The 15,509-nt window shown below is 42.0% G+C and overlaps 1 protein-coding gene across 1 annotated transcript in view; it reads right to left on the bottom strand.

Annotated features, from left to right (window-relative positions):
• LRRC8C (leucine rich repeat containing 8 VRAC subunit C) overlaps positions 1 to 15,509 on the bottom strand; it is an 84,518-nt gene that overhangs the window by 26,634 nt on the left and 42,375 nt on the right. Inside the window, exon 2 of the mRNA XM_055341279.1 lies at positions 10,005 to 10,146. Within this exon, the coding sequence (XP_055197254.1) occupies positions 10,005 to 10,142 (138 nt within the window). The 5' untranslated portion in view covers positions 10,143 to 10,146. The remainder of the gene's footprint in view (positions 1 to 10,004; positions 10,147 to 15,509) is intronic.

Below are 15,509 nucleotides of genomic sequence, written 5' to 3'. Positions count from 1 at the left end.
GGGGTATGTATGTGTGCGTGTGAGTGTGGTAGGGAGAGGTTAACCTCAAGGGCATAAAGTTGAATTATCCATATTCCTCAGTGCATAATATATTATCATTCCTGCAATACCCCTTCCTTCCTCCTTCCCTCTCTCTTCTGCCCCCTCCATCTCTTTCTTTCCTTTTATCCCTTTATGCATTCTATTCCCCACCACCACAAGTGGTGTCATATAAATTTTGGTATGAGTTTATCAAATTTCTTGAAAACTTGTCATATAAATTTTGGTATGAGTTTATCAAATTTCTTGAAAACTCAGATTGGAATTTTATTAATATTGCTTTTAATTCATAAAATAATTTGTGGGGGCTGGGTCTCTTTGTATTCTGTGCTAAGAACATATACCTTTCCATTAATTCAAATTGTCCTATATGTCATTTACTAGACATTTTAAAGTTTTCTGTGAAGTTCCTGTGTTTACCAGTTCTAATTGGTATGAATCTTCTAGTTGGGAGTGTTTTATTATGTATTTTTAAAAGTGAGCACAAAACAATACTGGGTTAATTTTTTTAAACTATACAAAGGCTAGATGTTCCAAAACAATAGAAATTATAAAATAAACATAACAAAAATGCAAGAGTTTAAAAGGAAGACAGTATTGTAGAGGGAGAAGGAGTAGCACCTTTTATATTAAACAGAAGACTCCAGATAAAACCTAGAAACCTACTAAACTTACAATTAAAATGTAGTCCCAGTATTAGCTGAATCTTTATCTCAGGGCCCCTGTGTGGATAAGAGGACCCATATGTTGTCAGTGTCCTCAGTGAAATGGGAAGGAGGGGACTTTAAGAGGAACCAAGTGGGGGCAGAGGAGGACTAGTGTGTCTGTTTGGCTGATAAGATTAGAGGACTGGAAAGGGTCTCCAGTGCAGGGCAGTGATTAGAAACACAAGATCATGCCCTCCATATCAGAGCAAACCTATTTGACAGAGACCTTTAAGCACAGGTCTTGGTGACTTATAACCCAGGATCAACAAGAGAGACTAAATATATGGTATATCTCATTTGCTTATTATAGGAACACACACAGACACACACACACAGACACACACACACAGTCTCTCAGTGCTGTGTTATCTGTGGGAAAATATATGTTATTAAACAATCAATAGGTAACATGATCATAACAATCCATAATGGTGAGATAAAAGGAAATGTTCCTCATTTACTAACTGGCATTGGATGGCACCAGATGATTTAAGAAAAGCATTTAGATTCACACTCATTTAAACCTAAGAGGATGAGGATGAAAGGCACTTATATATTATTCTCATGGCCAAGAATTCATGGTACATTAAATTGTCAAGGTGATAGATGACAAGAGTAAAGTTCTAGGGAAGATCAAAAGTATCAATTTGAGTAAACCATGATAACAAGAAAGTCCTAACTGAGGCATATTTTAGTTAGATGCAACGGGGACTTGGAAAGTGTTACCCTTACGGCATCCACCACCATCCTATGGAAATGGGAAAAGTTGCTCTTTAAAATTATTTTCATCATCAGATGATTTCTGTTTTATACTCCTCAAAGGCCCAAAGTAGACTGGTGACATGAGGGTACATAGAAACTTTATAAAACATATCTTAGATGAAGGCTTCATTTTAAGTCTACTCACTAGGGCCATCTGCTCTTTCATCAGGATTCGGAGTTTCACCTAAAACAATAGGCTAATTAATCTAAGTAAGAATTTCTGAGTCTCTATCTCTAAATTCAAATTTGACAAAAGAAAAAGATCTGCTAGAAATCCAGACAGTGTGCGACAGAGGGTAGGGGAAGGAGACAGAAGCCAGAATTCAGGGCACATTATCAAAAATGAACTTCTCAGGGATCCCTGGGTGGCTCAGTGGTTTAGCGCCTGCCTTGGGCCCAGGGTGTGATCCTGGAGACCAGGGATCAAGTCCCACGTCAGGCTCCCTGCATGGGGCCTGCTTCTCCCTCTGCCTGTGTTTCTGCCTCTTTCTCTCAGTGTCTCTCATGAATAAATAAATAAAATCTTAAAAAAAAAAAAAAAGAACTTCTCTGGAATCATTCGAGAGTCTCTAATTTTTATCACCTGCACTTTCCAGCGAACTGCCTCGGAACCTCTTCATTTGTAGGCCATCTGCCGTGGAGCCGACACTGATGGCTCTAACTCAGAGAAGCAAAAGTTACCTTCAGTGTGTACCCCAAATCAAGGTGGAGGACTGACTCTGACCAACAAGCTCAGGTGTACCAAACTCCTCTCCAGACTGCTAGACTGCCAGACTGCTCCTTGGTGATTGGGTCAAGTCCCTAAGGATTTTTTTTTTTTTTTTTTTAGGTGCTTTCAAGTCATTGAAATTATTCTCTTGGCTTTCTTTTCTTTCCCAATTCAGAAAGCAGGAAATGTCTTTCTTGTGTAACAGTCACAAAGCAGTCCCCTTGGACTTCCAGGGGGCTTGTTTCTTCCAGTTCCTGTTTCTGGTTTCTAACTACTAACTCTATATTTGGTAACAGCCTGCCTGTGGGCTGTTTGGGATTTGGTCATAATAAGATAACCTGGAGTCGCTGAGCAGAGATCTAAAGCAATCTTATTTTTCCAGGAAGCAATGTGTTGACCTTTCAGGATTTGTTCCATTTTATTGAGTGTGTTGAGTTTTGAATAGTGTTGTTTATAGCACAAAGTTGGGTGTTTACACTACTGGTCCTTAAGGCTGTATGACTGTACAGGAATAGGACACGTAGAGTCTCCTGGTTTATAAGGACTTTGCATTTGCTTCTCATGTGGACTGATGTAATCTAAGGAATGCTTTTTATACATGATCTTATTGCACGGCAGCCTTGAAAATAGCTACTTGCTTGGAAATGGGCAAATATTTGTCAGAAGAGTAAGACCAGCGTGTTGACTGTAATCCTTTTACATCAGAGCAAAAAAGTGAACACTGAGAACAATGGGTCAATAGGTAATGACTTCCTCCTTTCCCCAGGATTTTCAAAATGTATGGTGTTAAACCTATGTGAACACAATATATTTTTTACAGATTTTACAGATTCTATTTATTTATTTTAAAGAGAGAGAGAGAGAGTGTGTGTGTGTGTGTGTGTGTGGGCAGGGAGGGAGAGGGAGAGAGAATCCCAAGCAGATTCCATGCTGAGCTCAGAACTGAGTGGGGCTTGATCCCATGACCAACCTTGAGATCAATACCTGAGATGAAACCAAGAGCCAGACGCTCAACTGACTGAACCACCCAGGCACCCCTGAATACAATATTTTCGGAATAAATGATCGACTTTTATTTGTCATTGGAAAAAGCCATTTTGCAAAGAGTCAAAAAGTCATTGGACTAGTATTTTATCACCACTGAATGCTCTTGTAACCCTTCCTTATGTAGATTTTGCTTTGTCATGTTTTTGAACCATAAGAGTAACTTGTTTTATAAATAAGACCAGAAATAATGATCACATTTTGATTTTACAAAAGGAAACCAAAGGCATAAAAACCTATTTTATGATGTGATTTTAATGATTATGTACTTCAACTATTGCCTTGGAATTGGGAAAGCAATTTAGCTTCACAGAGAAGCTTTTGTTTATGAAATTATCAATCATTAATCCATTTCAGAGGATTTTATCAGAACTAAAATAAGAGGGCACCTGGATGGCTTGGTGGTTGAGTGTCTGCCTTTGGCTCAGGTTGTGATCCTGGGGTCCTGGGATTGAGTCCCACATCAGGATCCCCAAGGGAACCTACTTTTCCCTCTGCCTATGTCTCTCCCTCTCTGTATCTCTCATGAATAAATAAAATCTTTAAAAAAAGAACTAAAATAAGAGCTCAAATTCTCCCCCTAAGGAACGTTACTTTCATTTGTGATATGGATATATGGGATGTTTTTACTCTCCTAATTAATTTATACCATATTTTATTTCTTGTTTCTTTACTGTTTATTATAGGTTGAAAGTTTTTTTTTATGGCAGATGTATAGTGAATAATCTTTTAGAAAATCTAAGATGTAATTCAGGAATTCATTCTTTTTCTAACTATTTTCCCTTTCAGTCATTTTGCACTTCTTTTTATACTTGAGATCCTGTTTCACAAGCCGATATTTGGCCATATGATTGTGCAATTTTAATGCTGCCATACTGTTCCAAAGCAGTGTGCACAAGGGTGAAAGACCCATGCTGAGATCTGAACATCCATCGCATTCCTTTTTGGCTTTGGGACAAGTTACCTATCTTTTGGATGAAAATTCTCATCCAAAAAATGGGACTAATCTACCTAAAGTACATGGAGATTCTAGGATAGGTTCCCTTATCAGGGTTACTCAATGGAAATGTTATTACTACTCTGGATAAGACAGTTCTGCTGTGTGGGAATGACCTACCCATTGCAGGATGCCCCCTAAAAATGCCACTGGTACCTACTGATGAGGGCTTTGTGAAATGATCATACTATGTCTTTGTTTGTGCTTTTTCCTTTAACATACATATACAAAACATACGAATGTGCTACATATATATATATCTACTGAACCATATATATAATATAATGTTATATTATATACCATATACATATATATAATATATATATATTAGTTCTGTATATTCATTCATTGAGACTTAGCTCAATTTTCATCTCAAGCCCCTAACTTCCAGCAGCTGAGATGACACCATATTCAACGCTCTCAAAGTCTACCGCGATTAAGGTGCTTACACATGAATGGTACCGCTTATAGATTTCTATGGTCTTTAGACTATCAGCAATCTGAGGGCAGGGCTTGTACCGTATTCCTCTTTCAGTGTCTAGCAGCCCACACAATGCCTGACATATCGTAGATACTTAGGGATGTCTGTTGAATCAAATGGTCTACTCCCTATGAATTCTGAGCTTGGAAGCCTTCATATTCTGATGCAATCTTCCTTTGAGGCATTTCACATCGTTTAGAGCCTTGACATCTCAGACTATACTCCCCGTATTCTAGTTAACTGAGGTCTTTTTTCTTTTTAAGATTTTATTTGTATCAGAGAGACAGACAAAGAGCAGTGTGGAGGGGCAGAGGGAGAGGGAGAGAGAAGCCGATTCCCTGCTGAGCAGGAAGCCTGCTGCAGGGCTCCATTCCAGGACCTGGGGATCACAGCTTGAGCCAAAGGCAGATGCCAAGCCGAGCCGACTGAGCCACCCACGTGCCCTGAGGTCTGTCTTCTTTTAAAAGCCGTGAGGATGAAACAGGCCTATGTGTGAAGGACCCAGGTCAGGTCACTATCTGAAGAGTAGTAGTGCGCTGGGCAGGGTGCTCTGTGGGGAGCACCAGGAGCTAGTGCACAGCAGAGAGGCATGACAGGGCTGTGCTCCAGGAAGATGATCCTGACCATGGCACAGAAGAGATGATCAACTGATGCTTGAACTTACTAAACTCATTCACTCGTATCTTCTGAACTCACTGTGGGCACATTTCCTAAATGATGTTCATTATAGACATTTCCATAAGTTCATGCTCTTGTTTTCATCTTGTTCCAAGTGAACTACTAGTTCTTACAGACACTCTGTGCAGTTTCTCTTTTCTGCGTTTCCTCGTGCCATGGGTACGCGAATGAGAAAAACGATTCCCACCCTCCATAAGCAGGTCCTGTGGTGGGCTGGGCGCCATGACATGGTGATAAAGTAAACCAGATGCAGCGTCCTCCCGTCTATGTCACCTCCCTCTCTACTTCTCAAACCAGCCATTCTAAAATATTTGCCCTTCTCTTTGAGGACCCTGCGCTATGCCTCCTTTGTTGCCACATCCTGCCACCTCTCTTGCCCTCCCACAGATGTGTCACTTTCTACCTCACAGAAGCCATAAGACATAAACTCTCATCTATCTGTGCCTCTCCCGCCCCTCCCCCCAATAAAATGCATCTATAGCCGTCATTCCCAATCTGGGGGAAGAAGCTCTCTCTTTCCCAAATCGAGGGTTATCCTGCCACCTGCATCCTGGATCCATCGCCCCCTTCTTCATGAAGATTAACCATCCTTCTTCACCTACCCTGAACGCCTTGGTCTTATATCCAACTGCTTGACTTAACAGGTCTACTTGGATATCTAGTTATGCTCAAAAAAAAACTTTTTCCAGTAGCTCAGGCCTAAAAATCTTATAGTCACGATTTCTTTTTTCCCCCCTCATATATCACATTCAATCTTGCAGCCAATCTTGGTGCTTTCCCTTCAAAATAGATCCAGAACCACAGCTTCCATCCTGGTGCAAGCAAGCCATCTGATCTGTGTCTTGCCTGGATCACTACATCGGCCTTCTAAAGAATCCGCCTGCTTCCATCCTTGCCCCCTACACTGTATTCTTAACAACTAGAGTGGTCTCGTTGCAACACAAGTCAGATAATGACAACCTTCTGCTTGAGCCCCTAAACATGTTCCATTCCACTCAGAGCAAAGCTCGAAGCTTTCCAGGCCCTACATGATCCACAGCTGTTGCTTCTCAGGCCCTATTCTTCTACCTTGCCCCTCACTCGTTCTGCTCTAGCTCATCGACCTCCTGGCTCTTCCTCCAGCATGCCAGGGACACCCCCCCACCCCTCCACTACAGGCCTGTAACGTCACCAGAGTCTTTCTAGGTTCATATCAACATCCAGATTTTATGATTATCCTAACGTTCATCTGGCACCAGAATCACTTAGAATGATCCCGGATTGAAGTCACAGCTTGCAAGCAAAGTGGCATCAGCCTTTTTCTACCTTAGGAGGAACCTTCGTCACTGGCTGTCTATGGTCCACACCCCACCCAGGACCTTGGCTCTCTGCGAGCCCCTCCTCCCCAGATCACCTCAGAAACCAGGAGAAGCAATGCACTGGAGGTGGAGTCTGCACTTACCTTGGCTTAAAAGCCTTATGCTCAAAGAGACTAAGATCTGTTGTAACTCAATAGATACACTTTTCGTGTGTCAAGGGACATGTCCAATTATAGGTGTCACCACAATCACGGAAGTCCCGCAGTGTGGCTTCCTCCCAGGCATTTATCATTCTTCCAGGCCAGATGCAGTTGACCCAACAGCAGTCATTTATACCATCAGCAGTGTTGCCTAGTAACACAGCTAACATTCTACTTTTATCAGGTCTCCAGGGAAACAGAGCTCGAAAGCTGAGAAAGTCAAATGTCAAATTCTCCTGGAGAAGAGGAAGGAATCTGTGAACACTGTCCACACATCTCTTGCTTTTGCTGTTCCCTCTGCCAGGGAGGTTCCTCCCTGGGCATCTGCGTGGCCTGCTCCCACACTTCCTTCAATTCCTTCATCAAAAATCACCTTCTCAATGAAGGCTTCCTATTTGAGAACTGCAAACTCCTAACATCACCTGCTGAGACCAGCCTCATATGCTCTATTTTCTTTTCCATTCTCCTTATTACCTTCTAATATATGGAATTCCATGAACTGATTTTTCTTAGTTGCCTTACCCACAGAATTTAAACTCCATAGGCGGGGATATTTGTCTTTGACTCTTTCCTCCTGCAGTGATGATTCTTAGCACCTAGGACAGTACCTGAGACCCAGTAGTTTCTTCAACAACCATTTGTTTTATTTGCTAATGGATGTATGTCTTTCCTCTCTTCACTGGCATCCTTTTTTGGGGGTGGAGGAAGGGAAAAATGTTTTCAGTCTACAGATAAAAAGCAGCATGGGGTTAGAAATTAAGAGCAGAGATTTTGGGGCCAAACTGCCTGGGTCTCAGGAAGTGTTCTGCCATTCACCCTGGAGGTTTCCTTAAGCTCTCTGTGCCTTTGTTATCTCCCTGGAAATGGGGGATAATAATAGTCCCACATCTTACAGTTGCCATGAGGATGAAAGGAGTTAAAATATGTCTGAAGTATTCAGAAGAGTACCTGACAGTTAGGAAGCACTATGTGTTAGCTATTATTGAAATCAGCTATTTTTTTTAGAGAAGGAGAGAGGGGGGTGGTCAGGAGGGAGAAGGGCAGAGGCAGAGGTAGAAAGAGAATCCTCTTTTTAAATTTTATTTATTTTTATTTTATTTAAATTCAACTTGCCAACATACAGTATAACATCCAGTGCTCATCTAATCGTGTGCCCTGCTTAACGTGGGAGAGAGAATCCCAAGCAGGCTCCTTGCTCAGCATAGAGCCCAATGCAGGGCTTGATCTCATGACTCTGAGATTATGACCTGAGGCAAAATCAAGAGCTGGATGCTTAGCCAACTGAGCCACCCAGACACCCCTTTCTTCCAAGTTTATCTTTCCCTCAGCTGATCTACCTGAAAGTCACATCTACCCCATAGTCTTTAATTTCCATTTGCTTTTCCAACCACTCAAACTATGTTTCTGAAAGAGCTAAACATGCTACTTTTCTCTCCTTAGTCCATGGGTTAGTTGTACGGCTGCCATCATTGATCACCCCTGCCCTGCCTTTGACTTCTGAGCTCCTCCTCTTTCCTGGTTTCCACCTATCTGTGTGGCTGCCCCTTCTCAATCTCCTGCAAAGGCACCCCTGTTTCCTTTGTTCATGCTGTGGTACTCCTGACATCATCTCACCTGTCACATTCTCCTTGCTGAGTCCATTCACAGGCATGGCTTCAATTCTACACTGATGATACCCAATGACTGCCAGTCGTACTGACAGTTTTCTAAAGATAGCATGTTCTTCCCCACAGCCATTAGAACTTTATTTCTCCTTTCTGGCACTTTTCCCACCCTAGCTCTGTCCCCCTGACTATAGCTGGTTCTCTAAGTCTTTTTTTTTTTTAAGATTGTATTAATTTACTTGAGAGAGAGTAAGAGTAAGCACAGACGGAGAGGGAGAAGCAGACTTCCTACTGAGCAGGGAGTCCGATGTGGGGCTTGATCCTAGGACTCTGGGATCATGACCTGAGGTGAAGGTACCCTGGTTCTCCAAGTTGTAATACAACCACCCCCTTTCCTTTGTTCCCCAAGCCCAGTATTCACCTCTGCATGCCCTTAGTGCCTTAGGTTTATCTCTATCATAATATAACACTTGATTGCTGGTTTATTTAGTTTCACCCAAGTAATGAAATATCTATCTATATCTATCTATATCTGTATCTATCTATCCTCAAAGTATAGTACCTGGCACATAGCAGGTATGCAAAAAGTATCTGGATTCAATATATGAATATACAGCATCTATATAGAATAAATTTTGATTGGGTTACATTGTAATTCAGAATAAACATGGCGGGGGGGGGCAATTAGGTGGCTCAGTTAAGTGTCTGACTCGATTTTGGCTCAGGTCACAATCTCAGGGTCATTAGACTGAGCCCTCTCTTGGATTCCATGCGCAGCCCCTAGTCAGCTTGAGATTCTCTCTCTCCCTCTCTCTCTGCCCCTCCTCCCACTCATGTACACACATAGGTGTGCAATCTCTCTCTCTAAAATCAATGAATCGGGATCCCTGGGTGGCGCAGCGGTTTGGCGCCTGCCTTTGGCCCAGGGCGTGATCCTGGAGACCCCGGATCGAGTCCCACGTCGGGCTCCCTGTGCATGGAGCCTGCTTCTCCCTCTGCCTGTGTCTCTGTCCCTCTCTCTCTCTGTATGACTATCGTAAATTAAAAAAAATAAAATAAAATAAAAAAATAAAATAAAATCAATGAATCAATCATTGAGTTAAATAACGTCTCATCAAAATGTTAGTTCTTTTGGAAAATCCTATCAGGCGTTAGTATAAGAGGTAAACAAAAGAAGGTTCCCTTTTGGCAATATAAATCACACTGTGGCTGTCACATGCTATATTTTATTATAAAGCCAACTTTGAAAGACGAGGGATTCCCTCTGATGTTAGTGTTACTTGGCTACAGTCACCTGCTGTCTGGGCTCAGGGAGTTCAGTACAATAAGTGTGTTGGCCTCCCTGCTGTGACCGTAAACGTCGTAGGCAAGGCAAGAAGGGCAACTAGAACTCGGTGGCTAAAAATCCCCCTGCCAGCTCTTTGTAAAGGGTCTGACAGCTTAGTACCTTGCTCCGGCTTCATTCAACCGAGTCCAGGCACCTACCTGGAGTGTACATCCAAACACCCCGATCATCAGCATCGCCACCGAGAGGTAGTCGGTGAACACATCCCACCACGGTTTCAGCACGCGGAAGGCAGGCTGCTGCTCAGAGAACTGCCGGAATTCTGTTACCGGAATCATGTTTCTAAGAAAGGAAAGGTGGTGAATTAATTTACCTGCATGCACAACACACTGCGTTAACAGCCTTTGTATTTATTTATTTTATTTTATATATTTTTAAAGATTTTATTTATTTATTCATGAGACACACACAGAGAGAGAGAGGGAGAGAGAGAGGCAGAGACGCAGGCAGAGGGAGAAGCAGGCCCCACAACACAGGGAGCCTGACGTGGGACTCGATCCCGGGTCTCCAGGCCCAGGCCCTGGGCTGAAGGCGGCGCTAAACCCCTGGGCCACCTGGGCTGCCCAGTTAACAGCCTTTGCAATGCTGCTGCAGCCCAGGAGGACAGTCTGGACTAGCCCAGGAGTTGCTGTGGCCCGAGTGCTTTGTTGGCCAGAACCAGTGGTGAGTGGTTTCCACAGCGAGGAGGCAAGTCCTTTCCCTGGCTACCATTCCCTAAGTGGGTTCCCTTTGGCTCCCCGGGAACCACAGAGACCAGGGTCAGGGCAGGGCAGGGCATTATTTCTTGGACTCTCCCGTCACCTCAACAGACTACAAAGATGCTAGAGAGAATAGAGTCCAACCCTTGAAATGCTTCTGTCATTTACCTTCCTGTCCTGGTGGCAGCTTTAAACTATTTTAAGTGTAATCTCAGCATTGGCTTGTGTCAACTACTGGTCTCTCTGTGAGGTAACAGCGCTTGCTCCCAGGAAGGCAGTTGACTTTGCCACATAGTCCTGGTCTCCTGAGAAGGAAGACCTCCGAGGTGGTGGTTGCCATAGGGGGCGGGGGTGCTTTGCAAAGAACCTCATTTTTTTCTTGCCTCCCCTGTTTTTATCCCTGTGCTTTTGGCTTGATCTCTTTTCTCTATTTTCTGTATTCCTCATATTTCACCATGAACCTCAAATTTATCCTGATTTTCTCCTCTGAGAAATCCGTTGTCCCTGGAAATGTCCACCTCCACCGAAATAACAGGAGGTAAATGATTAAGCTGCACCGGAGGCTCTGGGGAAGGGGAGAAAGAGACACATGCTCTTCTGGTCTGCGTTGTACTTTCTCCCGGCTCAGGCCCACTGCCTTTACTGTGATCTGGGACTTGAAGTTCATCGCCCCGCTACTGTGAGAAGGAATGTTCTTTTCTTATCTTATGGCAGCCAATGTGGGACAAAGAGAAAATTTCTCTCCCTTTTGCCACCTTGGGATCCAATAATCTAGCTCTCTGAAGAAATGTGTGGGAAATATCAGAAAGGGAGACAGAACATAAAGACTTCTAACTCTGGGAAATGAACTAGGGGTGGTGGAGGGGGAGGAGGGTGGGGGGTGGGGGTGAATGGGTGACGGGCACTGAGGGGGACACTTGACGGGATGAGCACTGGGTGTTATTCTGTATGTTGGTAAATTGAACACCAATAAAAATTAATTTATTAAAAAAAATCTAGCTCTCTGCATCTGTCCTTGTTAGTCCTAATTAAAGAGCAAGGGCAAGGCTACATTTGCTGCTTATCCTCCTAAGCTCTGTTTGGGTCATGGATCCTTCCTTCCCGAATCCTGAATCGGGAATCCTGTACAATCAACAGCCCAAAGCAAAGCAAAGCCTCTTTTGTTGACTTCACTGGTGGTTATCTTTGGAAACCATTATAACATTATCCATTCTGTCCTGTTGCTTTAGCCGACTTCCTTAAGCAGCGATTTGTCTTCTTTGTGGTTTGTTCCTTTAACACAATGTTGAAAATTTCAACTGCCCAGTGCCACTCTCACCTATGACCTACTGACTGGACGTCTTTGCAGCATTTGATATGATTTTTTTTAATGATTTTCTCATTTTATCAAAACACAACTTTCCTTACTCCATTCTGTTACTACCACTAGGCTGGAAGCTTCTTGAAGGAAGAACCTGTATGTTATGCATGTGTGTTCTCAAAACATATGCTGCTGGCAAGTCACACAAGCTAAATAAAGAACTTTGCAGATTCCTAGCATCCTTGACATTTCACACTAGTTCAAAGTTTGATTTCCTGATACTTCACGGCCTCTTTGCTTCTCAGTGAATCACTACAACCTCACTGCCCCAAGTTTTCCCTAGTCCCAATGGTTGAAGTGGCGGTCGCAGAGGCTCTAACTCCTCTTAACCTCCAAGCTCTGCTTCAGAAGCTACTGTCTTACTCTTTTTCGCAGAGGCTCTAACTCCTCTTAACCTCCAAGCTCTGCTTCAGAAGCTACTGTCTTACTCTTTTATTATTATTATTATTAATTAAAAGATTTTATTTTTCATGAGAGAGAGAGAGAGCAAGCAGGGGGAGGAGCAGAGGCAGATGGACAGCAGACTCAGTAGACTCTGGAGTGCGTTGTAGGGCTTGATTCCACGACCCTGGGATCATGACCTGAGCCAAAACGAAGAGTTGGATGCAAAACTAGTTGAGCCACCCAGACACCCCACTACTGTCTTATCCTGTGTTGCATCCCCATCACTTACCACTGTGCCTGGCAAACAGGAGGAGGCCCTAAACAACTGTTGCTGAACATGTGAATGAGTGAATTCAGATGCTTATTCATGGAGCATTGCTCCTCCATATCAAATCTGGGGCAGCCCTAACCAGCTGCACAGTCAGTGCTAACAAGGACTGTACCTGTGCTGTAGTCTACATTTTTAAAAAGATTTTATTTATTTATTCATGACACACACACACAGACAGAGAGAGAGAGAGGCAGAGACATAGGCAGAGGGAGAAGCAGGCTCCCTTCAGGGAGATCAATGGAGGACTCGATCCCAGGACCCTAGGATCATGAGCTGAGCCAAAGGCATATGCTTAACCACTGAGCCACCCAGGCGCCCCTCTAGTCTACATTCTTGATGGATTTCTTAGTTGTTTCTTTCATGGTAAGTTCCTGTATACCTTGGAGGCAACTGGGCTCATTCTTTAAAGTGAAGAACAATTTCAGGAATAAAATGCACCAGCATAGAGCAGTGGTTTTCAATTTTTTTTCATCTCAGGACCCCTTCATGCTCTAGTATTAAGAAGGACCTCAAGGAACATCTTTTACGTGGATCGCACTACTCAATATTTACCATATTAGAAATTAAAGCCAAGAAAATTTAAAATCAATATATTAACAAAAATAAGCCCATTACATGTTAAATTGTATTATGAAAAATAACTCCAGTCTTAAAAAAAGTGAGAATAATGGTATTGTTTTACACTTTTGTAAATTTCTTTAACCTCTGTTTAATGGAAGATAGCTGGATTCTCATATCTGCTTCTGCATTTAATCTGCTGCAATGTTATTTTGATAGAAATTTATGAATCAAATAGATACACAGTTGGAAAATAGAGGAGTATCTTAACAGCCTTTTCATATAATTGTGGTTATTAATTTTTGATAATATATCAAACTGACTTGGTTAGCTGAATTATAGAATCTGAAGACTATGTCAATGAACTTTTCAAAATTCATGATATTAAAACTCATTCTTCTATCTTGCACTTCAAATAGATCTTTCACCCACACATGGTTTGTAACATCATACATTGGTCATCAGGAAAATACTGGACCACTGAGTTATGCAGATCTCCCAAATGTTAACAAATTATCTTAAAAAAATCACATTCATTTATACCATCACTGCTTCCATGAGAAAAGTTTTAAGGAATGGGAATTTTTCCAAAATTCTAATCACTACTTGAAAGTTGATTTTCATTTCTGGCAGCAAATAGTATCAGTGGCTTTTCTTGAAGCATTAGACTCACTTCGTTCATTTTGAGAAAATAACTTCCACATTCTATAGTCCAAAAAATCAGTTGTTTTAGTCAAGTAAAAATGGTGTAATATGATAAAGTAGCTAATTCAACTTTCATCTCAAATAAGAACTTTTCCTTGAAACAACCATTGTACTGTGAAATGTAGCAGAAATGTTGTATGTATGTAATTTTCTCCCTCATCATACAGTGCATTAAAACAATATGTAGTCAAGGGTTGTGAATTTTAAAAACAATTTTTATTGGGTCAATAAGGACATTAAATGAAACTGGCATTTTTTTCAAGTTGTCAGTGTATGCCAATGAAGAATATATTCACCACAGTACAGCCTGATATCTCTATCTAGATTCATGCTAAGATGCCTTACCCACCATCGCTTTTGCACCATAAGAGAAAAAGGCAAAGAAAAATCTTAGCCTTGAAAAATAGTTTTGACTTTGCAGACTCCTTAAAAAGGTTTAGGCCACCAGGGTTCCATGAACCACACTTTGAGGAGCACTGAGGTAGAGGCTCACTGTTTTCTTTATTTGCAGCTCTTGTTAAAAAAGCAAACCCTGGGCACTTAGAATAAGCAATGTTCTCTGAGCCCTTGGCCTAGTTGTCTTCACAGGCATTAGTCTCTTAATATGGAAAATAAAGACAAACTAAGGAATCTAAGAAACTTAAATATTATGCACTGCCTCCTAATTCTGGCACAGCCTAATTAAGATGGGTTGTTAGAAGACATACAAATGGCCAAGAGACACACGAAAAAATGTTTAACATCACTTGGCATTAGAGAAATACAAATCAAAACAGAATGAGATACTACCTCACATGGGTCAGAATGGCTAAAATTAACAAGTCAGGAAATGACAGATGTTGGCAAGGATGTGAAGAAAGAGGAACCATCTTACACGTTGGTGGGAATGCAAACTGGTGCAGCCACTCTGGAAAACAGTTTGGAGGTATGGAAGTTACTCAAAAAGGTGAAAATAGCAACATCTGGGTGCCTCAGTGGTTGAGCATCTGCCTTTGGCTCAGGTCATGATCCTGGGCCCGGAGATCGAGTCCCACATCACGCTTCCCGAAGGGAGCCTCTTTCTCTGTCTCCCTATGTCTCTGCCTCTCTGTGTCTCTCATGAATAAATAAAATCTTCTTAAAAACTGAAATTAAAGCTACACCATGCCTCAGGAATTGCACTATTAGGTATGTACCCCAAAGATATGAATGTAGTGAGTGATCCAAAGGGGCACCTGTACCTCAATGTTTATAGCAGCAATGTCCACAATAGAGCCCAGATGTTCATCAAGAGATAAATGGATAAAGAAGATGTGGTGAATATATATACAATGGAATATTACTCAGCCATCGAAAAGAATGAAAGCTTACCATTTGCAATGACATAGATGGAACTAGAGGGTATTATGCTAAGTGAAATAAGTCAGTCAGAGACAGACAATTATGATATGAGGAATTTAAGAAACAAAACAGAGGAGCTAAGGGAGAGAAAAAATAAAACAAGATGAATCCTAAAAGGAGACAAACCATAAGAGACTCTTGATCATAGGAAATAAACTGAGGGTTGCTGGAGGGGACGGGGGTGAGGGGTGATGGACATTAAGCAGGCCACATGATATAGAGAGCACTG

This window comes from Nyctereutes procyonoides, unplaced genomic scaffold, assembly GCF_905146905.1.
Source record: "Nyctereutes procyonoides isolate TBG_1078 unplaced genomic scaffold, NYPRO_anot_genome, whole genome shotgun sequence".
NCBI lineage: Eukaryota > Metazoa > Chordata > Mammalia > Carnivora > Canidae > Nyctereutes > Nyctereutes procyonoides.
This window is presented reverse-complemented; position numbering and strand designations above follow the sequence as displayed.